The sequence below is a fragment of the Mirounga angustirostris genome, unplaced genomic scaffold (assembly GCF_029215605.1).
Source record: "Mirounga angustirostris isolate CCGP_5_RB_7025 unplaced genomic scaffold, mMirAng1.0.hap1 SCAF_10, whole genome shotgun sequence".
Classification (NCBI taxonomy): Eukaryota; Metazoa; Chordata; class Mammalia; order Carnivora; family Phocidae; genus Mirounga; species Mirounga angustirostris.
Window position 1 is genome coordinate 97,391,507 of NW_026991718.1, and position 27,244 is coordinate 97,418,750.

The following is a 27,244-nucleotide window of genomic DNA, read 5'->3' on the forward strand; positions in this document are numbered from 1 at the left end:
ACCATCCTTGCCTCCTTTTTTTGATAAGGCAATTGAGGCTTCCAGTTAAGTAATGCAGCCCAATTCCCACTGATGAAGTGAAAATTTAGATCTGGCCTAACGACCCTAAGATCATATCCATACTCTGAATCCCAGCTCCTTTTCAGCATTCAGAAAACACCCTAACAAATTCAGTGCTGGTTAGTTCTGGTCTGAAATGAACTTCACCTCTCAAAGGTCTTCGTTAATCAAGATAACAGCAACTGCTCTGGGGTAGATTCAGCTGTTGTCAAATAACCACAGGTCTGATATTCTGGGGGCCTATTTTCTGCCTAGGAAAAGGAAGATTTCAAAACCGACCTTACACACAAGGCAGGCAATCCCAGAAAAGAAAGGGATTAATAGTCTTCCTGTAACTGGAACTACCGCATTCTGCTTTGGGGAGCAATGTTTTATTACTATTTTCACTGCTCTTTTATTCCCTAAAGAACTCTTTCAACAATGATTTATCTTAATTTAACTTTTTTTTTTTTTTCCCAGGAAATACAAGTAGTACACTTCATTCCACTTCATTCAAGAAAAATGATTTGCAGTTGTGGTAAATCGCCTTTGTTCATTTGCTTATTTGTTTGTTCCTTCATTGGGTTACCCAGAAATGTTTACTGAGTGCCTAGTATTAAATAACAACAACAACAACAAAACATCATTTTTCTAAAATACTATAAGCCCTTTCATTTTTAGAGGTAAATATATATGAGACTTTATGGCTGCATTTGTGCTCGTTATATTTTTTTTATAATGCACTGTCTGCTTTGACCAGAGTTGAAGTTTTATCGTAGAAATCTGTTACCTTGAAGATGAAAAAGTGGCCAACAGCCAGTAATAATTGACAGTTTTTCAACATAAAGAGCAAAGAGTGTTCTATAAGCTAAAAAAGAAAGACACAAACAAACAAGTACATTCCAAACTTATATATGTTATAATTTTCAGGAAACTGGCTTTTTATTTCTTTTCTCGGCTGAAACTTCACTGTTAGCTCATAAGGGCTTATGATTCTTTTGGTGGGCACCTGTTGAAGGAATAATGGCAGACTTACTGAAGGGATAGCAACAGAGAGATGGCCAGGAGTGTTTCTACACAGAGGGATGTAAAAGTTATAAATCTCTCCAGGGAAAGATTACACATGGCAGAGGAAAAAATAAATTGACCATACTTCTGCTGAGAAGCTAGCAAAACTGCCCTGCCCGGGATGTGATTTTACTAGACTAAGTCAGTTTTCCATTCTAGACTCAGGCTTTTTAAAAAGGCATTTTCGTTTTCTAGAGCTTTTCCTGTGGAGAGGAAAGAATAATTAATAATAATAGTGATAGCAGCTATCATTTTTGAGTGCTTACTACCTAGTTACCCGTCAGACTTTAGGCTTGTTCTTTTATAGGTTTTACTTCTAATCCTTGCCCAAATCCCAGAAAGTAAGGATTCTTACTCCTATCTTGCAGAGGAGAAAACTGAGGCTTAGAAGGACTTATTGAAGTGCAGCGGCCAGGAAGTGGTACAGCTGAAGTTCAAATCTGGATCTGGCTGCCAAGGGAGCCTGTGTCCTGCCTGACACGCTATGTGGCACAGTGCATCCCCCGCTGACTTTAGGCCTGGAAAACGTTCCCTGCTTACTGTATGAAAATGCTCACTATCAGGTAATTAAATTTTATGCAGAATTATATATTAATAATAATTTAATTAAATTTGGAGACAGATGCGATGTGAAATCATCACTATCTTTTCATTGCTTGTCCCAATAAACATCCTGTTTACCCACCAATAGCCTCCTCCAAGGGCATCTGCAGGTAGCTGAGGGATATGGTGATTTAATCATGCTTCACGGATTACTAACTCTTGTGGGTCGTGCGACAGCCTGCTTCATACCTGTTCCCATCCAACTCAGTCGTTGGAAATCTAGCCCTGTATGGAATAAGTTGAAAAGTAAAACCTCACGGGGCACCTGGGTGGCTCAGTTGGTTAAGCGTTTGCCTTCGGCTCAGGTCATGATCCTAGGGTCCTGGGATCGAGCCCCACATCGGTCTCCCTGCTCAGTGGGGAGCCTGCTTCTCCCTCTCCCTATGCCTCTTTCCCTCACACGTGTTCTCTTGCTCACTCGTTCTGCTCTCTCAAATAAATAAAAAGAAAATCTTTAAAGAAAAGTAAAACCTCGGGATTCAGCCTCCTAAGATTGATGTCCGAATTTCAAAATCGGGTCTTACACCCACAAACTGGCTCTCATATTATTTCCAAGATCCATTTTCTAAACTGCATCCTGAAGAAACCTCGACCTGCAGAAACAGCACTGAAGGACACCAGTGATTGAAACTCGGAGCTGGCAAAGTGGCTGGAAACCCAAGCTGGTGATGAGGCCCAAACTTCCCTAATGTAATGAGGGGTAGATAAGGAAATTGGCAGCGGTTGAACACGAAGAAGGAAGCAATGCCCTGTGGCTGCCAATAAATAAACAGTAGGCTTCTATAGACAAGGTTAACACACCATCCAAAAGATTTCTGAGTGTAAACAGAAGCTCACATTTCGCCTTTGCCTGGGGCTGCCACTGAATCAAGCCACTCATCAACGGTACTTTGGGCATTCCTTTGACCCACCGTCCAACAATTTGGAAATGTGGAAATGGCCTTTTAAAAAGTGAACACACAAATTAAAAAAAAATTGAATTCCACATTGCCTTCCAATGCACCCTCTTTTAGACTGATGGTACTGTTGACTTTCTATAAGTTCTCTGTGTACTGCCTGCAAGGATCTCTTTCCCCAAGTCACATCCCGGCCATCACAGACCATCACAACGTGTTTATTCTTTTCTTTCTTTCTTTCTTTCTTTCTTTTTTTTTTGGCCTTTATTTCTCCCTCTGATGTTTTATCTCTTCTCCCACTGCATTGATTTTCATTTTAAATATCCTTGCTCCAGTCACTTTCACTTGACCTGCTTCTTTCCCATTCTTGGCATTTCTCTCTGGTTGGGTACCCCTTAGCTATCGCTTCTTGCTACACCTCCCAGGTTCAAGGTGGGATCTCTGATACCCATGGACTGGCTTATGGAGCCTCACATGAAATGGTCACCATTTCAGGATCCCAGACATGCAGAGCTCTGTTGTGGTCATCATCAGAAAGTGCCTACTGAGTGTATTAGCACATAAATGAAGATACTTTCTGGAGAGAACTTCATAGACAATCCTTGAATTGCCTTTTAGTCTTGTTTCCATTTCCTTTATATCTCCCACCCTCTGGATTTAGTGTTTTTATACCCTCATCTACCACCAAAACTGTCTCTTAGAGGAGAAGAGTTCTAGATTAAATATATATATATATGTCCTTTGACTTGGCTACAGTGCAATCCCCAATTTCCTATTACTCCTCTGATGGCACACATTCAAAATACAAATTTTCATACACAAAGGAAGAATAACTCTTGAAATAACGCATGGTGCCATCGAGGACTTGAACCTCATACTTGATTTAGTAGAGCTGCATAGAGAGCAGAGTGTGACTGCTCAGCAAAAGCAACAGAATTTAGAGTCAGCAAATTTGTAGGAGAGTTAATTTTAAACAGGAAGTAGAAATGGTGAGTATATGAGAGCATAACTGAACTTCAACCTTTCACAGAACCAGGGGCTCTGGAGAAGCCCATCAAGATCATAGAGATTAGATCCTTCATTTGACAGAAATCAGAGATTTGCTAAAGTCAATTAGCACAGGCAGGAATCCAGAGATTTTATTTCCCACAACTGTATCCACTCTTGTCTCCCCACTCTTGAATCCCAAGCCCCATGATTACATAAAATAGATACTAAGACTTCCATACTCACATCTTCCTATCTGTGCTTGCTTTCCATTAGTAGTCTCCAGTATTTTCTTCAGGATCCCATTCCACAAAGTTTTGAAAATGAAATATTATGTATGTATCTATGTATGTATGTATAATGGATATTGGAGCAGATTGTCTATTCCATATATGTGTGTGTGTGTGTGTATTTATTTATTTTTATAATGTGACATTGACAATCTCCATTGGGAGTCTCCATTTTGAGGCTCCCTTGAGCCTGGGAGGACTTGTTAACTGTCTCAACTGATGTGGATGTGATGAGAATGTGGTCAAAACGACATTGAATAGCTTTTGAGACTAGGCCATAGAAGGTTATGTGAATTCAAATTGGCTCTTGCTTAGAGATATGCACCTTGAGAGCTCTGAGTTGATGTCTAAAAATGCCCTGAAGCTCCTACTGCTGGTAGATCACGTGGAGGGAATACATCAAGCTAGAGAGATGCCCAAGGAACCCCAATTGTTCCAGCCTTCTATTGCTTGAATCTCCCCAGCCCAGGGCTCAGAGAAGCAAGGGAGCAAACATTTGATGATTCCATCTCCCAATTTCTGAGCTACTCTAGCTGATGCTGAATGGAGTTAGAAACAAGCTATCTCCACTGAGCAGATCTGTGGACAGAATAAATATCATTATGTTACGCTAATAAATTTTAGGGTAATTTGTTATGCAGCCATAGCACCTGGAACAGACATTTTTCCTTCTTGCCAGTTGAGAGCACCAACTTATGGGGAGAAAGCATTCAGGAGCCTGCCCATCAGGATGATTTAGTGTTTGTAAAACTCAGGAGGAGAAACTTCAAGCATGCAAGCATATAAGACTCCATGGCTTAATCTCCAAACACAAATCTTATGCACAACCAATAAAAATGCAACAGCAAGGGAAAAAATAAGATGAAGAAGACCAAACGACGACCACAAGAGTGTATTTCAAAAAGTAAGCATTGTTGCTAAGTAAGGAGTAAGAAAAGAGCAAGACTTCCAAAGGGAAGGGAAAAGAGCACAAGGACAGAGGGTGGCAGGATGGGTAATCTGGGGAGACCACCTATTTAGCAGAACAACGGATGGGGAGAATTAGCAAAATGACTGTCCATAATCTCAGTGAACCTGGCCATCAGTGTAGAAATTACCTTTGTTTTGGGTGTATTTTAATAATTATAAAAAGAAAGGAGATAACTCTAGGCCATTCCTACATTGTTGCTCATTCGTTAATTTGGTATTATACAATGAACGAGTCAAATTTGACAATAGGGCTGAATTAAGACTTTCAGAACTCCGAAAGACCAAACAGATCTTGGTGATCTCTCCCATCCTATTAAAATAAAATTAAACACACACACACACACACTATATTTTAACCTGGCCCCATCTCCATATGTGTTTTAAAAGAAACTTCTCTTTAAATGATCTCATTATAATATTCTGGATGATTAATCAAAGCTGAGATTTTCTCATTTATTTTTGGCACCCCTGCTTTACTGATATGCAAAGCATATGTTTAGTCTCTATATTGGGTAGTACAATAGCTTTGACCAGAAATAGTGGTAACGTGTATTTTCTGATCATATAGATCATATAGATCATCATTATCAAATGCATTATTTCCATGACTTGCTAAACAGAAAATGTCTTGGTAAGGTTTTCTGCCAGGTCTAGGTTTGGGGTTCTAGCTTTAATGTATAGAGCATCACTGTGTGTTTCATATTAAGTTCACACAAGGAGCCCCATGGCACTTTGATGGTGACAAAGCCCAGCATGGCTGCTGGATATCAGTAAATAAAGTCCAGACTCCTCTGCTTGGTTTTCAAAGTTCTTCCTATTATAGCCTCCAATCTGCATCCACCCTAAACTACAATGCCTTTGCCATTTGGGCCCTTTGCTTCTTTCCTGTCTGTCTAGCCCTTCTGTTTCATACATTCCTGGCTTCTTCATACTCCCTTTCTCCTGCAGATTCCCTGTTTTGGGAAGAACCCCTGGGAACCTTGGTAAAAAAGTTAAAGGCCCAGTCTCTATCCTTCTTCAATGAGCCTGGGCCTCGGTGTTCTTTCTTAACCCTCTAGGTGACTCTAAAATCAAACAATAAAAGAAGTTTGTGTTCTCAAATGCAAAGTTTAAGAAGCACTGGCATTTGGGCTGGTATCATACTACCTTATTCCTAGGCCTGATTTCCCAGAGTTCCTAGCCATGTCATATTCTACGATTTTTTTCACTTCTCTGTGCCTTAGTTTCCTCATCTGTGAAATGGGGATATCATAGCACATGCTTGATAGTATTGTCCTAAAGATTAAATGAGTTAAATGTGAAGTCCTTAGAAAAATGTTGGCACATAAAAAGTGCACAATAAATGTTAGGTAAATGGCCCCTTCGATGTCTGGACAGGGGTCTCAGTGCCTAACCAACACAGGCCGGCCAGTCACTTTTGGCATTGACAGAATCTGTGATCCTGGGCCAAATTCTCAGGAAACGGGATGCTTAAATCTCTGATTCCCAACCTTGACTACACAACCTTGAGGTTTACCCAAGGTGCTTAAAAAAACACTGTTGCCTGAAAAAAAAAAAAAAACCAAAAAACAAAAAACAAAAAAACTTGTTGCCTGGGTTCCTCTGCCAGAGGTTGGACTTAACTGGTCAGGGGGTGGGACACAGGAATGGGATTTTTAAAAGTTCCCCCAGAAGATTCTAAGAAAGAAGAAAATGGTTCTTTTCAGTATACCTGCAAATTTGCTCCAAGTTTGAGACTGTCTAAAATAAAAACCAAGTATATTATATATAAAAAATGGTGCTCCAAAGATGCAGTGCATCACGTTAAAATGCAGCTTTCTGATTTGGTGGAAGGCTGGGACTGAGGGCAAGAATCCACATTTTTAGCATTCACTGTAAGTGGCAGCTTCGATGGAAGGAATAAAAAATTCCCCTGAGAGTAGCAGTTTGCAACTGTTCACCAAACACAGCAAAACCACCTCACTTTCACCCCACATTCTAGAACCTACCTTCTCATCCCTCCACCCCTTTCCTCCCAAACCCCTCACCTGCTTTCTTTCTGCCAGTGGCAAAGATTATTAGAGATCAGTGGGGAATTCTCAGGATGGAGAATTGAAAAACGATTCAAGTGATCTGCTAGCATTTTTGTCCAAGGAGAAAAGAGTACCCTGGTTTTCTGTGTATCATTCCTCAAGCAGGGCAATCCCTGCAGATGGAGTCATTTCATAAGATGGCCTCTGATGGCTCCAGAGTGGCTAGAGTGAGGAGTGAAGAGGCATGTTGGAGCAAGGTATTAGGAGCACGCACTGCACACCCAGGTAATTCCAGTGTAGGTGGACTGTTTTAAGGCTCTTGCCAGTATTGTAGGAAAGCACAACTTTGTTACAGTAGAAAATTGAAATTTTGAAATATAATGGCAAAACCCTAATGTGAAAACCCAACACTGTTCAAATAGCAATAGTTCTCCTTAAAGACAAAACCAAACCAAATGTATCTCTGCTGAAAAATTAGTATCTAATATTATAAGCCATCAAAGGTCCTCTAGGCATGGTGCCAGCACTGGAAAAAAACAGTCACTCTAAAGTTTTAACTCTATAAACCCAGGGACTGAGTTTTGGACAAAACGAATGCATTCTTTATCCTCAGTTTTGGAAGTCAAAATAGGCAAATAGTGAATAGTCTGAATTACTCACTCACACACACTTATAAGACTTAAAGAAAGAAACTTAAACGATTATTAAAAGAACCACTATTGGGGCACCTGGGTGGCTCAGTCGTTAAGCATCTGCCTTCGGCTCACGTCATGATTCCAGGTCCTGGGCTCGAGCCCCACATTGGGCTCCCTGCTCAGTGGGAAGCCTGCTTCTCCCTCTCCCACTCCCCCTGCTTGTATTCCCTCTCTTGCTGTGGCTCTCTGTCAAATAAATAAATAAAATCTTAAAAAAAAAAAAGAAAAGAAAAGAACCACTATTGATGGCCTGATAGGCTGCTCTTTCCCTTTGGTGTTTAGTAGCTTACTTAGGATCACCTTTCATGTGAGTCCTCTAGACAATTCTGGAGAACTTTTAAAAGAAAGCTTCCCCCATTTGTGAAATGAGATGTTCTCAGAGGCCTATTTGGCTATTAAAACCCACAATTCAAAGCTTTTAAATTAAGGATGAAAATATTTACAGGGCATGAAAGAGTGAGCTCATAAAGAATCAATTTTCATGAATTTGATGGTTATGTAGAATTACAGAATTTGATATTTGGAGGGGACCTCAGGGATATTAGGTGAAGGGTTTGATCCTGTGCCTAAGAGATGAAAATAGAACTCAGGTGTAGTGGTTTCTAGTTCAGGGCTCTTTCCCTGAGCTTACAACCATATTTCCCTTTTCTTGCATCCTTGCCTCCTGTCCTACTTTCTTTTCTTCTTTAATTTCTTCCTTGCCTTCATCATCCATGACAACAGTTCCACCATCATCCATTAACTGGAAAATTACTGATTGAAAGTAAACAAAATAACAGCAACAATAAACACGTCTTGTCAGGAGAGAACATATTGGAATCCACAGTATCTAAAGCATCTAAGATAATCTTTTCTGTGAGTTGTCTTCTTTGTTAACACACTTGTGTTGTCTCTCTTTTTGTTGTTATTAATGAGAATTCATGCCTGAATATTTTCCTCTTGCTTGGTTGGAAAGTTCACCTCAAGATGGGCTAATAATGGCTTTCCTAGGGTGCCGGGAGCAAGAACTACATGGTCAGACATGACAGAGGGTAGGAATAAGAGTTCTTTTTCTAGGAAAGTTTGAATTAAGTGGAAGCAGGGTACAACTTCTATTCTAGATTCCATAGTGGTGGAGAACATAAAAAGACTCATCCTTGACTCTTCTCTCTCTGTCAGATGCCACATCTAATGTCAGTGAACTCTGTTGGTTTTCCCTTTAAGGAATATCTAGAATCTGACGAATTCCCCCTCATTTCCCCCACTGCCATTTGGGACAAGCCACCGGTATCTCTTGCCCCATAGACTATCTCCCTGTTTCTGAGCTTAGCCACAACCCACCCCTCCACCATTCTCAACACAACAACCAGAAGATTAAGTAAGATTATGTCCTTCCTCTGTTTAATATGTTCCATTTTCACTTCACTCAGAGACAAAGCCTAAATTCTTATAATGGCCCACTGTGCTCTCGGCCCTGATTGTCAAAGTGGTCTTCAGCCCAGGGCACCAGCATCACCTGTGGAATTATTAAGACTGCAAATTCTTGGGTACCCCGGATTGCCTGAATCAGAGACTGGGTTTAATATGGTTTAATATGCCCTGGGGTGATGCACACTCAAGTGTGAGACTCACCTTTCTAGGGGATCAACCTTTGATGATCCTTAATGATCTCTCCAGTGACTCACATTGACCTTCTTGCTTTTCTCAGAGTAATAAGTCAGACCTCTCTCTCATGAGGGCTTTGGTGCTTGCTATTTCCTCTACTGGAATGCTCTTTTCCCACTTAGCTGCTCAGCTTACTCTTTTATGTTCTTCAGGTGTCTTCTCAAATATCAACTTGAGAATCACTGAGGCCTGGCATATTTGAAACCTTAACCTATCTCTCTCCTAAGACTCTTCCCTGCCACCAAATTATACAGACAGGGGCATTCCCTATCTCCTCTTCCATGGTTGGTTTTCCTTAATGGTACTTGGCTTGGAGTCTCTCATGCAGTTGCTGTCAAGATATCAGCCACATCTGCAGTCCTCTGAGGGCTTGCCTGGGGCTGGGGGATCTGATTCCAGCCAGGATGCCTCACTGAAATGACTTGCAGATTGGTGCTTGCTGTTGGCATGATGCCTTAGGTTCTTGCCTTGTAGACCTTCCCACAGTGTCAGTGGGGTGTCCTCAGGACACCTTATCCCAGAGCAAGTGATCCAAGAGACAGCCAAGCAGAAGCCATATTCTTTTATGACCTAGACTTTGATGACCTAGAATGGCATACACTATCATGGGATATTCTGATCCAGAACCATCGAGGTAAGCCACTCTCAATTCCTGACCCACAGACAGTCCAATGTAATAAATGCTGTTGTTGTTTTAAGATGCTAAGTTTGGGATAAAATTTCAGGCAGCAATAGATAAATAATACTGCATATGTCACCATTTGGCTTACTGTATATTATATCTTATTTAATATTTTTAAATCCAAAAACTGCCACCTCCCACATACCCTAGAATATAAGCCTCCCAAAAGAAGGGTGTGTGTGTGTGTATGTATTTTCAGTGCCTAGAACAGCATCTATACTGTTAAGTAGTGGGTATTTAACAAAAATATGTGGAATTAATGCATAGAAAAGCTGCATGTGGGTGGTGGGGAGCTATGCTGATGTAGTTGGAGGAAGGATACTGTAGGGTATCTGTGACACCACTACTTTGCACAACTCCAGGGGACACCATTCCCACTGTATTCCATGTGAATGGATAGTTCTGAGAGTACAGCTCCATGTGAAATTCATTTTGGCCTTGCAGATCCCCTAAATGGGCTTTGGGGACAACCCATGGGGCTCCACTGACCACAGTTTGAGAAACACTCATCCAGGAGAACAAATCTACAGGCAGTTGGAACAAGACCAAGCCTTAGAAGAGAGATCCTTGTTCCCAACATCTTACAGAAATAGCAGAGAGCCACCAAACCTCAAGAGCCCGTGGGGGTTGGACAGTGACTGTCTCAGTGGCAGGTCTGAACTGACAGCCCATAACCAGAGACCACCTCCTCCTTAATGCCCCTGATCTAACCTGGAGCCCACCATGAAGTTTTAGAGGCAGGAAGTAGAGGCTGAGGAATGATTGCGGGGAGAGGTTGTGTAAATATTGGAAGTAGACCAGTTTCTCAGGAAGCTTGACTTGAAGATAAAAAGAATCAAAGGGTGCCTGACTGGCTCAGTTGTAGAACATGTGACTCTTAATCTCAGGGTTGTGAGTTCGAGTTCCACATTGAGTGTAGAGATTACTTAAAAATAAAATCTTATAGAAAAAAAGTATTCAGATCTGGAAGGAGAATGTAGATTGGGGGAAGGCCATTTGAGGACTTTCGGGGACAGGAATTAATGTGGTTGGTCAGGGGAGTGGAGGGCTGGTGAAACCTAAGGGAGAGAGAAGAGGAAAAACAGCAAGAGAGGAGATTCAGTCAATACCTTTTAAGTCTTTTCTCTGTTTGCAACACTCTTTTGTTCATATTGAAAGGCATTTCAAGCCTTAATAAACAAGGTGGGTGAGTTTTTGATGGGAGGGAGCTCTTCCTGTTTTGATTCAATACATTTGGGCTGACCGGTTCTTCTGTCCAGAGATTGTGCCGGGCAGTTTCCACACATAATCTTGTTTAAATCTCCCACACTCCCACAGGGGAGGTTCTTTCCTTCATTTAATAATGAGGAAACTGACTTTTAGGTTAGATAAACTGCCAATGTAGGAAGCAGAACTTGTACAGCCAAGAGCTCTGTTGACACTCATGCTGAACCATGGTTTCTCCACGACTGGGAGCATCCATATATGTTATCACCCAAGCTAGGACTCCCCTGCTCCGCCCCGCACTGAAAGTGAAAGGGAATATTGCCAATAATATGTCAGTGACCACAGGCATAGACAGGGATCATTCTGGGTCACAAGGCACCCATGCTTAGTCTGCCCAGGTAGGTTCGACCTTCTCACCATGGAAAATGCCTTGATGTATTCTGTGTTGCCCGTTTAAAATCCTAATGCTAACTGAAACAGGACTCCGTGGTTAGAACCACAGCTCTGTTTAATGGGTAAATGGGGAGACCATGACTGTTGGGCCCATCTACTAATCTGCAGCAGACGGATAGCTCAGAATGGCCCTGGATCATGCAGATCATAGAGAGAATAATTAAAGCAAGATGGTGACATGGACTTTTATTGTATTCTGATTTTCACCATGGAAATTTTACCTTTTGCTTAAATTCTTGGTATTTTAAGGTCTTAGAGGATAAAACAAAGCTATTCTTCATGAGAAAGCTGCTTTTCCTCATTCACACTTTTTTTTTAAAGCTGGTCAATCACTAAGCTCATTTGAGTGATGGCTAAGTCAAAATTATGACTGCCTGATTTTACCCTTCATTGCACTTGTCAAAAAATTAAATTAAAGATCATGCTTATGAATATAATGCATGAACTGCTGCATGGCACTCTGAAAGATAGAATGTCCCTTCTGTCCAGCCAGTCACAAAACAGCATGTCACATGATACATTAATATGCAGGAAAAATAATAGGGCAGCGAGAAAATTCTGCCACTTAGGAAATACAACGTGCATTCCACCAGTGGTTCGTGTGTTCAGAAAAATTTATTTTAGTCGAGACAATAATAATAATACTTCTAATAGCAATATTAGATCCTTCAAACTTGTATAGTGCTTTCTAGTTTCCAAAATGTTTCCACATGTATCTCATCTGACAAAAGAAATCATTAATATTTTAGAGTGCAGTATAGGGCTGCTTGATTTAGCATTGCAAAGGCTCGGGTTCCTGAAGAATGTGCATCCCATGTAGGCTTGTTGAATATTCTATGTAGAGGCAATTGTAGAGCGAGGGCCAAAGTGCTAGTGCTTTCTGTGAAAAATATGGCGGAAAAATAGCATTCATTACCAAAAGCCACTGAAGGCTTTGGAGATGAATGTTAGGAAAATTACTGTTCTCAATTTGCTACTGAATTTTAGGAGCACAATGTCTCTAGTTTTTAAATGAAAATATGTTTTTGTTTTATCAATATAAAACAATTCTTGCATATATATTTTTCAGTTACACACAAATTTAGTAAGTTGAATATTGAACTTTTCCAAATCTGCCCGTCTCTTTTCCACTGCTCTAATTCCTGAGATCATTTTGACATATATCTTCCCAGACTATGTATTATATACATAAGCATGTATGTACACACATATATAGGTATGTATGCATCCATTTTTATATGTATATTTGTAGATATTTACTATCTACCAATCATTTTTCCAATCTATCTATCATGTATCTATCTAATTCTTGAATACATGGCTGAGCTGGTGCTTTTTGTAAGGAAACTCCTTAGAAGCCAGAAATGATGGTGACTGAATCAAGATTTGTAAGCAAGCACTGAAATTATTGTTGCTTTGAGGCATTTGCCAATACCCAGATGGTCTAGGCTCTAGAATAGTGGTTCTCAAACTCAAGCAAGTGTGTGAATACCCCAAGGGCTTTTAAAAACACAGATTAGTGGGCCCCACCTCAGTATCTCTGACTCAGTAGGTCTGAGATGAGGTCCTAGAGTTTGTAATTCTAACAAGTTCCCAGGTGATGTTGGTGATGCAGACAGGAATACTCTTTGAGAACCACTAGCTGAAGCTTGGGTTTGAATGAGCCACACATGGGAGCCATAGGACCTGTGCTTTGCTCCTGAGTATAGTAGGAAATTTTCTCAAGTTTTAGCATTGGTTGGAGAGGAAGAAAGGAAGAAAAAAGTATCTGTTGAGATTTCCTAATCTTATAATACATATGTACTAACATGGGCAAGTAGCAAACAAAACAAAACAAAACAAAAAACTCTAAGCCAAATATGTAGTTTAAGGTTTCCCTAAATCAGCAGTATCTTCAGGTATCTCAGAAACAAAACATAAATAAATAAACTCTTAATCCAGCTTCAGAAAATCCCCACAAATAAAAATCTAAAGAACATGGAAATAAAAAAGACAAAATATACAAGGAAATAACCATAACCATGAATCTGCAAAAACAACAAACTGCAGAATTTAACTTACAGAGACAGACTAGAGATATTGAAATTTCAGATACAGATTATTTTTTTAAAAATATTTTATGTGGTTATTAAATAAAGGATGACCAGCTATATTTGAAAAAGAACCAAATAAAACTTGTAAAAATGAAAATGATAACAATGGAAATCAGATTAGATAAAGTTAAATAAGATTAATGAATCGAGTGATAGGCTTGAAAGAAGTAACCAGAAAGCATCAAAGAGAGATAGCTAGGGACACAGAAGGAAAAAAAAAAAAAAGCAATGTAGGTTAGTGGAGACAGTATTTGGTGGGGCAATAGGAGAAACATTTTCAGAACTTTACTAAAAAATATGTCTATTCCCATATCCAAGAAGCACAGCAAATCCTAAAAAGGATAAAGAGAAACCCACACAGAGGGACATCATACTGAAACCGAGAGACAAAAAAGATAAACACCAGATTGTCAGTGCAAAGAGAAAGTAAAGACAATTTAAAAGAAACAATTAGACTGGGATATTACCTCTTAACAACTACAGAACTGATAAAAGTGGGGGAAAAAAATCTTGAAATGTTGCAAGAAAATAACCATCAACCTCAAATTTTTACCTAGGAAAACTGCCTTAAAAAAATAGCAAAATAATAATGTTTCCACACAAACAAAGCCAGAAAGATTTTCACTACAGGAACTTCTAAAAGGATTTCCCGGTGAAAGATGGAGGAAAGAGTGTGAGAGGAGCATGTTTTCTTAATGGTGCTAAGTTTTCTATAATATTCTTTCAATTAATTTTTTTGTAAGAAAAAAAAATTAAAAAAAAATTTAAAAAAAAAAGAAAAAAAAATTGGTCCAAATTCCTGAGAGTTGGAATTGCTGGAAGTGCCATTTACCAGGTGTTTTTCAAGCAATTGTGCCTATAATTTGCCAGCTTATGGTTGGCTTATCATTTATATCAGATGCCAGCCAATCTGAAATTACTAATCATTTCCTTATTGGCATGGTGTTGCAGTGGGTCAATACTCTGGTCCATGAAAGTTCAATCAAAACAATCAAAATGAAACTCTATATCCAAAAGTCCACCATACAAAAAATGCTAAAAATTCATTTGGAAATTGTTTGATTATTTCTTTTGATGTTCAGTACTTTAGTACAACCTTTACTAAAGGGATAAAGCTTTCAATCAAGGCTGCAATAACAGCAATGTTGCCTCCTTCAACAAAACTAGGTCTAGTTTCCAGAAGAGAGAAAGGGAAAAGGATTAGTGAAGTTATGTTGTTTCTAGAAAAAAAGAAGAGATTCTGACATTAACAAGCGGCACGGACTTTGGGCAACTTAAAAAACCATTCACAGTCTACTTTAAAACAGATCTGTAGAATGAGATAACTTGCCCATATGTTCACAAAATTCTTCTGGATCAAAATACAGTTATCACAGTTATATATGCCAGGAAATCTAGGTGAGTTTGTGTTCCAACTCTATTCTCTATGATCCTGTCTGAGAATGGATATTATAAGGTAAACTGAGGTAATCAGGAAGACCCATGAGGGTTAGAATCAGGGCTGGGAACCCAAAGGTAGGGGAGAAGTAAGATGAAGCCAAGTGATGGGGAATTGAGCTGAGTGATCTATAAATAAAAATACCAGAAGCTTCTCTTACTAAAATATATATATATTAGAGAGACAACCCAGTTGGAAAAGGACTGATAACTCTAAAATGGGAAGCCCATCACAGAAAAGGGTCATGTTCTGCATTACCCCTCCACCCAGGGATACAATATTCTGTTTGCATGTCTAGTGGGAAAGAATTGTAACTCTTTACCAATCAAAGATTATAACTCTTTGAATCAGGAGAGGAAGTGAAACATATGTAACATGAATTCAGGATGTAGTTTATTTCATCAAAATAGAAACACTGATAGATAATGAGTGCCCATCATAGAATCATCTACCTCAACTTGTCCCTTTCTTACCATTTTTCCAGCAATTTTTACTTTTTCATCCTGAAAGTCATCTTAGGAACAAATACAAAATTCCCATGTTTCTATAGAGTGGCTAATGTTAGATTTCACCATGATGCCACAGACAGAACGTCCCTGGTCACGAATCCACAGTGATGGCACTTTGGTGCCTTAAGAGCATATTCTGAGACCACATCTTTGGGTAAGGAAAAGCCATATTATCTACTCATCTTGGAATTATGGAATGATGTTCCTAAACAAAGCAAATTATTTAGGAGGCAAAAGAAGTTTCCGCTCACCTGAAGGAATAACTGGGAGGAATACCCTTATTAATTAAAGGAGACAGAACTGCTGTAGTTTATGGCTCACCACGTGACACTTGAAATGACCACAGGCTCAGGCTCTGGAAAACAACCTCTGATGTGGGTTGGACATTTGATGGGAACCACTAGGTGAGGTGGAGCCTCTCTCTCCAAGGAAAAGGCAATTGTCATTTTGCCCTTAACCCATTTACCAGACATGGCCTCAAGAGATTGTCCAGGAAATGACCTCATTAGAGTAGGAGACAGAAGCCCAAAGCTCTTATCACCTTGGGCCAATGAGAACTGCTGGCCTTCTCCATGGTTCTAAGTGTTCACCATGAATGATCTGAAGCTCTCAAGCATATTTAAGTGAATCAGGGCAGTGTGCACCCTCTCATGGTGCTGATTATTTTGGCAATTATAATAGCCATTATGAATGCTGGACCTGTGCTAGGCACTTTATACATACTATTTCTATTGTTTACTGTTAGTTGGAAATGTTTATTTCTTGTTCCTCAACCAAAGGGCAGAGAACATTTACTGCTGTGCCTTTCTCCTCATCCCCTCACTTATCCAAGCCTTGGGTGGGGGGCGGGGAGTGGAAACAGACACATCTCGAGTCTCTCTCAGATCCACCTGTCCACAGAGAGGGCATGTCCTGGTCTGTTCTTTTTCATATAATAAGCTCACCCGGGTAGTCTCTGTCCAGGCACCCAAGATACCAAGGACAATGGTACTTGCTCCTGAGGGGACAGAGGTTACATCTTTCATATTCAGGAGTGAAATCAGCCTTAGGAAGCCCATCTGGGGGCAGGGCCACCAGATGCTCTAATCTAACCTCATTAGTAACAAAGCTCATGTTTTTGGTTTCAAACTTTCCTACAGCTTTGCCTTCTCAGTTGGTTCTGAACCCAGGTGAGGGTGAAGGCAGTGTCATTACTTATTAGTTGGAACCCCGACACTCATGCAGATGCTGTGCTGTCATGGAGGAGAGATGTTCAGGATCTCCCTTCAAGAGAGAACATGCTGCTGGGAATGAAGTTAGCTGACAGCGGCCACTGGCCACACTTTGGGGTCCACTGCAGCATTATCGTCACACCGAGGCCACTTTCTCCCCCAGCTGCTTGTGGCCAGTGAGTGAGCAGGAGAAAAGGGATCTTGGAGCCAGCCATTTCCTGCCCAGAGCTCTGGGCCTCCCCAGACTTCTGCAGATTGCACTGCAGATGGAGGCTCTTCCTAGCTAATCTTCCTTCCTTCTCTCCTTCGCCTCCCCCTGCCCCTCCCCCCCTTTACCCTTCAAGGCTCCCCGCTCCCATACATTTCCTGCACTTCTATTTCATCTTGGCATCTTCCTTCCCAAAGACCCAAGCTGACACTATCAGTATTATAATGCTCTCCATTTCACAGCGGATGAAGTGAGGATCCAAGGCAAGAAACGAGAAAGCATAAATATGTTCCCCTTTAAGAAGTTCATGCATACTCAGGAGATGAGAGGCTCCCTAATCTACCTAATCTACATTTTAAAAGAAAAATGTGAATATCTTGTAGGTGGCACTAGTGTTGTAAGTCAAAGACAGACTGGCTTCATTTCTTCAGAAAACTGAGCCCAACTGAGCCTGTCCATTTAACGCAAAGATACGCTGGCTTCTAGAAAGTGGAAGAGAACAAAAGACCAGAAGCATTTCTAGCACCCACTGCTAAGGTTTGAACCTGGACTCAGAATATGTTCATGAAAAAAAGCAAGTGATCCCAATAAGGCAATTAGCTACGCACTGCTCGTCACACCCACGTCTATAACTCACCCTTACGCGATGACAGAGCACCCAACTTGTCAGCACTTTGCAGGAACAAGAAAATACATCACAGTGAGAAAATGTGTTTTTTCAGACTTGGTTTTTACCTTCACCAATTAAACCTAAATCTGATATTTTGTCCTCACATTCAGGGGAGAATCCACATATTAGGAAAGGATAAAGAATTCTTCTGTGATTTTTGCACCCTGAGAAATATCTGAACGAGAGAGCATGCACGTAATTTAAAAAGTTAACCAGAAGTTTCTTTTCATGGAGTAATTTTTTAAAGACAGGAGGGACAGGACTCACCTTCACTAGAGTCTTTGGAACATTCTGGCTTCTTTGCTTTGCTCTTCTTGTGGGGTGGAGAGAGGCCTTTTGGCTCTAACCCCTCTGGAAGCATAAAGATTTAAAACATTCTTATTTAGATATTCAATATTTAAAATTATGTTGAAGTTTAAAGTCCTTTTTTTTTTTTTCCCCTCAGTAAACCCACATGTATAGTGAAGCTTGATCACAGATTCATTTATCATTTTGGCTGAGCTAAATTTTGGCAAGAGCCTGTGATTCTCCAGTGCACATAGATTGACATTAAAGCTTAACATCTTTTTGTGACCATCATTAATGATTCACACAGATGTGAAATCTTAAATGCTTTTTTTTAAATGAAAAGAAATTCTCCATAAGGCAACCCCAAATTATTTTTTTTTTCTCCATAGGAGTTTGATTTAAAACTTCACGGATTAACTGACAGTTGCCAAAATGCAATTTCATTTTACTAAATCCTCAAAGTAGAGCTAGATCAGCTGCAATGTCATCTCATCTTGGGGGGTTAGGGTGGAGCTTTAGTCATCCAAATTCTAAACAACTTCTATATGCCCCAATTAAATTAACATGTTTCCCACTTTTCTCAATCCTTCCCAATACCCCCTGGGGCCAAGTCTATCCAAGGAGGCTGATAATTTAAATTCTGAAGACTGAAAAAAAAAAATCCTGAAGACAGTTTTAGGAAACTGTCTTCTCTAAATTCATCCCCTTCAGATACAGATACTTTGTTAGGCATTAATTTGTATTTCCAGTCCTGGCCTCTCTGCTAAGCTCAAAGCTTATGTCTTCAGCTGCTTACATGGCAGCTCATTTTGTATTTGGACTGGCTGTCTTTTCTCCACTCTCCACCTTCTACCCCACCTCCCATCCAGCTGTGCACTGGGAGACTGGTCTCTACGTACCAGTGAAATTTCTGTCTTTCTTCCTAGGCTACCAGTAACCTTCAAGGGCTTATTGTATCCGCCTATCTCAGATCACAGCCCCAATCACTTGGCTTTCTCCACATCCTCTCTGTCTCCAGCGTCCTGTAACTACCCCCTCCCCCACTGTCCTTTCAGGGCTGGGATGTAATGGTACCTCCCTCTTTCCAGCCCCCATGATTTACCTTCACTGGGCTCTCACCAAGCATTTCAAATTTACGTAAATAATCCCATTAGGCATTTCAAACAGCACAGCTGGAACAATACTCTTGATGTCTGCAAACCTGTTCTCTCCATAGTATTTCACATCTCACTATCAACCCAGGAATTCAAACCCCCAAACTGAGATATTGTCCTTAATGTTTCCTTTCAGTCACTCTTCCAGGAAGGTCATCATAAGTCCTATCAGCTCTGCTCCAAAATATCCCATATTCATGCACTGTGCTCATCCTTTGCAATCATCACCCTAATCCAAACCAGCAGCCTCTCTTACCTGAGTTCCTATAGTAATGTTCTGGCTTTCTAAACTCCCTGAAACTAGCTTTTCTCCATGTAGCAGCCAGAGCTATCTTCTAAACATAAAGCCGATCCTGTTGCTCACCTGTTTAAATACCACTGGTCTTAGATTAAGATCCAAATCCAATTCCATGGGCCAGGACAACATGGCCCTCAGGCTCTACCTCTGCTCTAGCCTCGTCTCCCACTTGCACTTTGTCTGTCTTTGTGTGTTCTTGTCATTACTAGGCTGGTTTCTGCCTTAGAATCATCACATCTGTTGTTTTTCTCCCCTCCCCCTCCAAAAACACACACTCATGTGTCTACCTCCTTCTCACCTATTAATCTCAAATCAAACTCAGCTCCCAAGAAAGGCCCTCTGCTAATTCCTAACACAAAGGGTGCCTGCAAGGGAAATCTCTCTCAAATACATCACTTGATGTATCTGAAATTATCTTGTCCCCTTCTTTCTTTATTGTATGCCCTTCCCCATCCCACCTCCTAGAATGTAAGTTCCTTGAGAAAAGGACATTTGTCTTTCCTAATGTCTCTTGTGTCCCCGGTACCTAGTAGTGTCTTGCGAATTTCATTTCCAATTCCGTTTTCTTTCCCCCCTTACCCAGGCCTTTCTTTAAGGCCAAGATATAATGGGGCTCATGCCTAATTCTTACTCTCTTAGCAGCTGTCGCCTTATGCCAGGATTCTAAAATTACACTACAGTGCTATGGCGACTCATTTTTCTTTTCCCATTTATTAAAAAAGGAACAGAACAAAAAATTGCATTTGATAGATGTGCTATTAAAAACTTTGGCATTATGGACTACAAAGGTTTTTGGGCACTAAGTTAGGCTTTCTCTGGTTGCAAGTAAGTCACATCCAAGATCGTTACCATGGCCAGGGTGAAAAATTCCGCCAATGATTACATTAGCAACTCCCCCAAACTTCTGTCACCAGGTGTGAGATGGATATTGACCCTTGAGAATGGGTTCAGCAAAACCAGAAATGAGATGCTTGGAACAGCTCACTGAGCACAGATGCTGTGCTCAAAAGGATGCATAAAATGGGCAAAGCAACACTTATGATCTCCCTGGAAGGAAACTCTTAAGACTCTCTGGAAGATGCTTCTGAAATGCATCATCTACAACAGGGACTAAGAGGAGTGCTCCCAATGCTGGGGATTCAACCCCAAACCAGCATTTCCTGAAAGTGAGTTTTTGATAATGAACCTGATTTCCCAACCTGAATAGGAATTCTTGGGGAATGGGTGAGACATCTCTGAAAGACATCTATTTGTCTCTATTTGTCCACGTTTTGAGGTAAGTACCCAAAAAGGACTGGTACTTCATTTTTAAAAAGTAACAGGGCCCTCCTTGGGTAGTTAGTGGGCATGGATACATGTTAATTATCAATAGTCATCTATGACATTAGTATCATTTTGTAACAGCCACGGAAGCATTCAAATGAAAGTCACTGATACACATGGCCTCTGTGCCCAGATTTCTACTTGTGGTTCAGCAGAAACAACGCTCCCTCTTAGTCTGGAGAAGCTGAAGGAACATTCCTCCAAAGCACCCCATACTTCTCCTTGGCAGCGTATCATATTATCTATGTTGCCTCTCTCTTTGGCAGAGGGTGGAGACCTGGAGCTTTGCCCTGAGCATAGCTTTGCCGCCTGAAGAACTTAACTGTGCTCCTCACTGTCATGTAGCTGAATTGTCATAGGTGGCTGTTGATTTTCTTTCCTCTATGCTAGGATTAAAGAAACTGATAAAGGACTTAAAGGGAATCCTAAGCATTTAAGCCAGTCTGTCTCTGTCATTTTCCCCATGGGGGCAGAGCCTCACCTTGAGGATGAACTTGTCTCACACCATCTGAGATGCTCCTGCCTCTACTTACTGGAGTCTGGAGACGGAGTACAAGGGTGTGAGCTTTGGGGTCAGACACACTTACGGCTCTCCTACTTAAGCCAGGAACTAATTCCTCTTAAGCCTTGTGTAGTTACTAATCCTTGCCTCCTAGGGTTGTGCATACCTTAAATGACTTCATATATGTTGAGCGACTGGCACAAGGTACATCCTGATTAAAATCTGGTTCAGCAGACGTGTGCTGAGGCTGACGTGAGCCAGCTGACTATACCTCTCTCTCCTCAACTCCCGCATTCATTGATCTCATGTTTGGTAGCTTGAACACCACCACAGTGGGTGTATTTACAATAACGAAATATGCAAACTCCCCCAGTGGGGGTTCCCTTCATCCAGAGAATCAGTTTACCAGCATCTTACTGGTTTTTGGTATTCAGATTGTTATTCACTGTCATTTACTAGCATTTGTTGGCCAGTTATTCTCCCAAGTAGCCCTTCACTAATGTCAGCTGCATTCGTAAAAATCCCTCCAGCATTTCTACTTGCAATACAGGCAACACTAGGCAGAGGACAGGCAGCACCTAATGGTCGGGTTAGAGACCCGTCTTAGAGACCAACACGCCCGAGTATGAGATCTGAACTGAAGCCAGCCTCCTCACCAGTGTCTGGCAAGGCCAGTGGCACATCATGGAACCATTCTGCACAGAAATCCCTCATGATTTCAGCACTCAGATATTAGGAAATGAAGAGCAGCTTCCCAAGCCCATTCTGGCCTAGTGACTTAGCATCTTTGGGCCATCGAGTATGACTTTAACAGCTGCATCCAACTGCTGCACAAAACCCCCGGGAAACCTGATGACACTAAGATCAGAACTGATGATCCAATTAAAGTCCCCCAAACCTCATATGCTGACTCCAACCTTGTGGGCTCTGCATTAGCATTAATAATGATTTTCTTAAAATCACTCAGTGGTTTGGATAGCTAGCTGCATCTCATTAAGAAGTCAACTCCCCCTGCCTAGAAATGTGTACTTATGGCACTTAGGCAAATGATCCTTAGCAAGATAAGGTCCTTAAACTGGCCGGCTGAAAGGGCAGTACTCCCCACAGCTGAAGGATATTCCAAGGATACTTCACGTGAGCAGGATAAAGGAGAATAGCAAAAATTGACATTAAATTTACGGAATTTAATCCAAGGTGGGGTGACCACTTAAAGTCTTTTTTCAACATATGGTTCTTTTAAGCAATAAGACATCTCTCATGGTCATGGGAATGGATATTCTAATTGAAATTTCACCTTGGGCTTTATGTTTTACAAAAGACAAGCAGAGTCCTTGTCTCAGGTTGGATTTTCTCAGAAGACGCTGAGACAAGGGTTTGAGTTCAAATACTTCACTTAAGAAATTATCCCAGAAAGTGCCAGAGGGGAGTAGGGAAGGGAGACAGGAAAGGGAAGGCAGCCAATACTGGGTGTGAGCAAGTTCCACTGGGGACCTCTGGGTGATGGTACAGAATCTCATTGTCCAATACCACACTTTGCCAATGGATATGTGGAATGTGTCTAGTCTGAACTGAGACATGAATGTAAAACACACACACATTTCAAAACTCAGTATGGAAAAAAGAGAATGTAAAATATCAGGGTCATTTAATTTTTATATTGATTACTTGTTGAAATGATAATATTCTGGATATATTATATAAAATAGTATTAAATTAATTTCATTTGTTTCTCTTTACTTTTTCCAATGTGATTACTAGAAAATCTGAAGTTAAACAGGAGGCTCCCATTTGAGGCTCCCATCCTATTTCTACTGGACAGCGCTGAAACATAACCTGCCTCCGAGGTGTCCTGCTCGAGTCCACCAACTCTTGCCCGTTGTTGGCTGAGGGCTACTCCAGACAAATTAACTCCCTGGCACTTTGAGTTTGCTTTTCTGACCAGCAAACAACACTCAGCTGAGGGTCACAGGAACTTTCCTTAGACCACTGTTGATATTGGAAAGCAACAAGCAGGTACCAAGGATACACAGACAGGGAACTGACAACTGTTATTACAGCAGTTTCCTGCTCCTGGCTTGTAGATCCTCCCTTGACTTCTCCTGCCCTCTGAATCCACTGACCTGGGGAGACCAAGGGAACCACAGGACTCAGGCATGTTTGGACCAGAGAAGAAGCTAGAAGCTAGACACGAGTTATGGTCATTGCTCCAGTGAGCTGTTATGAAGAAAAGACCTGTTGGTATCTTTCCACGAAGACAGTGGGAGATCAGGGGAGGAAGAGAGATTTAACTTAACCAGGAGAAAGGACCATTTTAACCAAACCTTGACTAACAGAGATCGTTTACCTCAGAATTTAAATTGTTCCCCGTTAATGGAGATGCTCAGACTGAGGTTGTCGGTGAATAATGGATGGCATTCTGGCATCGAATAGCAGGTTAAACAAAATTAGGACCTCTGAGATACCGATTTTAATTTTAAAACTTGGCCCCATTTGATGCCTAGAACAGTGTGGTTGCCAAAATGGGGAACATGGAGTTCTTATACTACGGAATTAAGTTCTGTACCCTTCCAATATCTAGAGGAGAAAGAAAGAAGGGATAATTTAGTGTTTACTAAGGCCCAAGAAACATGTCAGGTACGATATCTCATTTAATTCCCAAACAAGACTGTATGGTAAGAGTTATTGGCCCCAGAGGTGTACCCTGAGGCCTATAGAGAAAACTTTTACCCCAAGTCCATAAATGGAGGAGCTAGGATTGAATTCAGGCCTATTGATTCATGCATTCATTAACAAGCACATACTGAGTGGCCCCCTTAGGCCAGATCCAATGTTTGTGATCACTAGATTTCCCTCATCAAACACTGGTCTTTCTTGAGGAGTAGGCACACATCTTAATTTCTGATAGTGAGAAAAATATATCAGATGCACCAAATATATGTACCAAAGATGGCCATGGCAAGTTTTCAGGTCCCATGTGCTCTATAAAACTTCAATGCTCCCCATCAGGAGATTGAGACTACTTTCTCTCCCCATGAGCCTGGGCAGGCTTCTTAATGACTGTTCCAAAAAGAGTTCTGTGGAAGTCATTCTGTTGGACTCCCGAGGCTGAAGCTTAAAAAGGTTACAGCTCCTGCTGGCTCACTTTGCTCTCTCTGGAGCCTGGCTGCCATGCTGAGAGGAAGCCCAGGTTATAGAAAGAGGCCATGCATAGATGTTTCAGAAAACTGCCCCAGCTGTGGTCTCAGCCGAGAGCCCAAGAGCCGATATCAATCGCCGGCCAGACATTGAGTGAACAAATCTTCACAGGATTCCAGCCCCCCAGCCATCAGGCTTCCTGATGAGGCCTCAGACCTTGTAGAGCAGCAGGATCAAGTCAGCCCTGCTGTGCTCTGTCTGAATTCCTGACCCACAGAATATATGAGCATAATAAGCAGATGCTTTAATCACTAAGCTTTGGGGTGATTTGCTACACAGCTCTATTCGTTATAACAACAGGTTCCATTTATACCTCAGCTTTCAGAAAGCTGAAAGTTTACTTCTTAAATATGCTAATTGTATTAGCTGTAAGAGTTAGCATAACTACTTTCTTATTTTATGACCTTGAGTGTACATTTTATTTTTTTGTCTTTTCATGCCAGTATAGTTAACATGCAGTGTTATATTCGTTTCAGGTATACAATATAGTGATTCAACAATTCCATATAGTACTCAGCGCTCATCAGGATAAGTGTACTCTTAATCCCCTTCACCGATTTTATTAACCTTATTATGTTTTTCTTTGAAAAAATGTGAGGCGTACATAAACAACACAATGGTCTTTGTCTATGCTCTATGAATAAATCATAAAGTTAATACCTGAATCTTCTTTCATGTCAACACCTTCTTCTTCATTATTATCATCTATTAAAAAAAAGGGAAAAGACAAAGAAAAATTCGTATGAAAGCTAGAAACCCCAGAATTCTCCAATCTAATAAAAATTCAAAGGCAAGAAAACACTCAGTAGAAAAGAGTAGTAGATCATGCATTTCTATTGTCTTGTATTATTATGCTAAATTAGTGTAACGTAATGTAAATAGAATTAGAGCACAATTTTAACATCTAGGGTTTACATTTCCTTTTAAAAATTGTTATATCTGTCTAACAAAACTATATATGCAATAATTTGTCTTGCTTTTAAAGTTATGCACAGTCACTTCGGTCATTTCAAAAGGACAAAAATAAAACACACTTTAAATGCCGCACTTTCTGCATCCAGGGAAAGGATGCACCCTCGCCTCAGGTATCTAGAAATGTGGAGCTCGCCATTTGGGTGTCTGCTGACCCTGTGTCCAATCTCTGCACTGCACAGTGAAAAGTGCTAGTTTGCTATACCTGCAAATCCAAATCTTTAACCATGGAAGTTCAAGTGCCCCTCTCCCAACCCACCCCAGTCCTATCATTTCCATTCAACTCCCCTCATCCCAGTGAAACCCCCTGTAATTGGGCAAGGACCCATGCGTCCTCTGCGCTCTGGGTGACACAGTTGCTTTTTGAACTCTTGATGTGTTGTCATCTCTTCTTCACTGTTGCTCACATCCAGGCAGTCCGAATCCTGTCTTCTTTCCATGTTTTTTCCTCTCTTTCACATCACTACAGCTCAAATTCAGACTTCCCTATTTTGTGGTTTCTTACCCTGCTCTTCTTTTTTTTTTTTAAGATTTTATTTATTTATTTGACAGAGAGAAACACAGCGAGAGAGGGAACACAAGCAGGGGGAGTGGGAGAGGGAGAAGCAGGCTCCCTGCTGAGCAGAGAGCCCGATGTGGGACTCGATCCCAGGACCCCGGGATCATGACCTGAGCCGAAGGCAGACGCTTAACGACTGAGCCACCCAGGCGCCCCATACCCTGCTCTTCTCTTTTTCCCACTCCTGATTCCAACTCCTTTTACACATAGCTGCCAAATCAATCTTCAAATACAGCTCTGATCTGGTTCACAACTGTTCTGTGACTCCTGTCTGCCTAATGAGAAAGGTCTTGGACTCTTTGGGGGTTACACTCAAGGCCAGCAGTATCTGGTTCTGACCACTTTCCTTGGTTTCCCCTCCTCTGTTCCACTCATGTTACCACCTTCACTCACGCACCACTTAATTCTGTTTTCTAAGATCTCTGCTAGTTTCCTCTACCCACCTCAGTCCTGGAAGTAATGCCTTCTCCATCTCTGTTCACACTCATCCTTCAAGGCCAAACTGTGGTACCATAACATCTGCTCCAACCAAGTTTGAGTGAATAGTCTTCTCTTCAGTGTACCTTATTTTTAACGCCTTCTGAATATCAACTTTAAGGACCTTTGGGCTGAGGTCTGCATACAGCTCCTCCACCCACCCATTCATTAGGCATGTGACCTTGGAAAAGTTACCAAACAGTTCTGAGTTTTAGGTTCATCAGCTATAAAGTGGGATAATAATGCCTCCTACATAGAGTTGTTGCAAGGATTAAATGAGATAAGGTTACATAAAGCACTAGGACAGCTACTGAAATATTAAGTGCTATATATTAGTTATTTTTACCACCAAATCATAAGTCTACTTGTTAACATATCTGTCTGGCGGATGCCCATCTCTAGATCACAAATTCTGCAAAGTTAAAGACTATGTCTTATGTTCCTTTGTATTCCCTGGTACGTAATGCAATTAATTTTATACACTAAAATCCATAAAGAAATTTCTGCGGAATAAAATTTTTGAGGTTTTATTTTTAATTTTATCTGATTTTTTAGTCAAATTAGAGAATTCCCGTGTTTGTATTTCCTATCTATCTCTTACATATCAGGACAGCATGTATCTATGTGATGATTTGCAAACAATGAGGACTCAGTAACGATTTGTAATTTCCTCTTGGATATATGCTTTAAATTTAGTAATTTCTGAGCCAAATTTATTCAATGTGACACTCTTCAAAGTGCTAATTATAAATGAAGATTATAGATATACCAGTCACTGGGAATGGAAAATGCATTTAATTTGA

General features: G+C 40.8%; 1 protein-coding gene across 3 annotated transcripts in view; it reads right to left on the reverse strand.

Moving 5' to 3' along the window:
• MACROD2 (mono-ADP ribosylhydrolase 2) overlaps positions 1-27,244 on the reverse strand; it is a 2,039,999-nt gene that overhangs the window by 126,123 nt on the left and 1,886,632 nt on the right. For all 3 annotated transcript variants that reach the window (XM_064572799.1, XM_064572800.1, XM_064572801.1), the window contains exons 10-11: positions 25,094-25,138; positions 17,941-18,024 (exon numbers count right to left, since the gene is read on the reverse strand). In XM_064572799.1, coding sequence (XP_064428869.1) covers positions 17,941-18,024; positions 25,094-25,138 — 129 coding nt within the window. The remainder of the gene's footprint in view (positions 1-17,940; positions 18,025-25,093; positions 25,139-27,244) is intronic.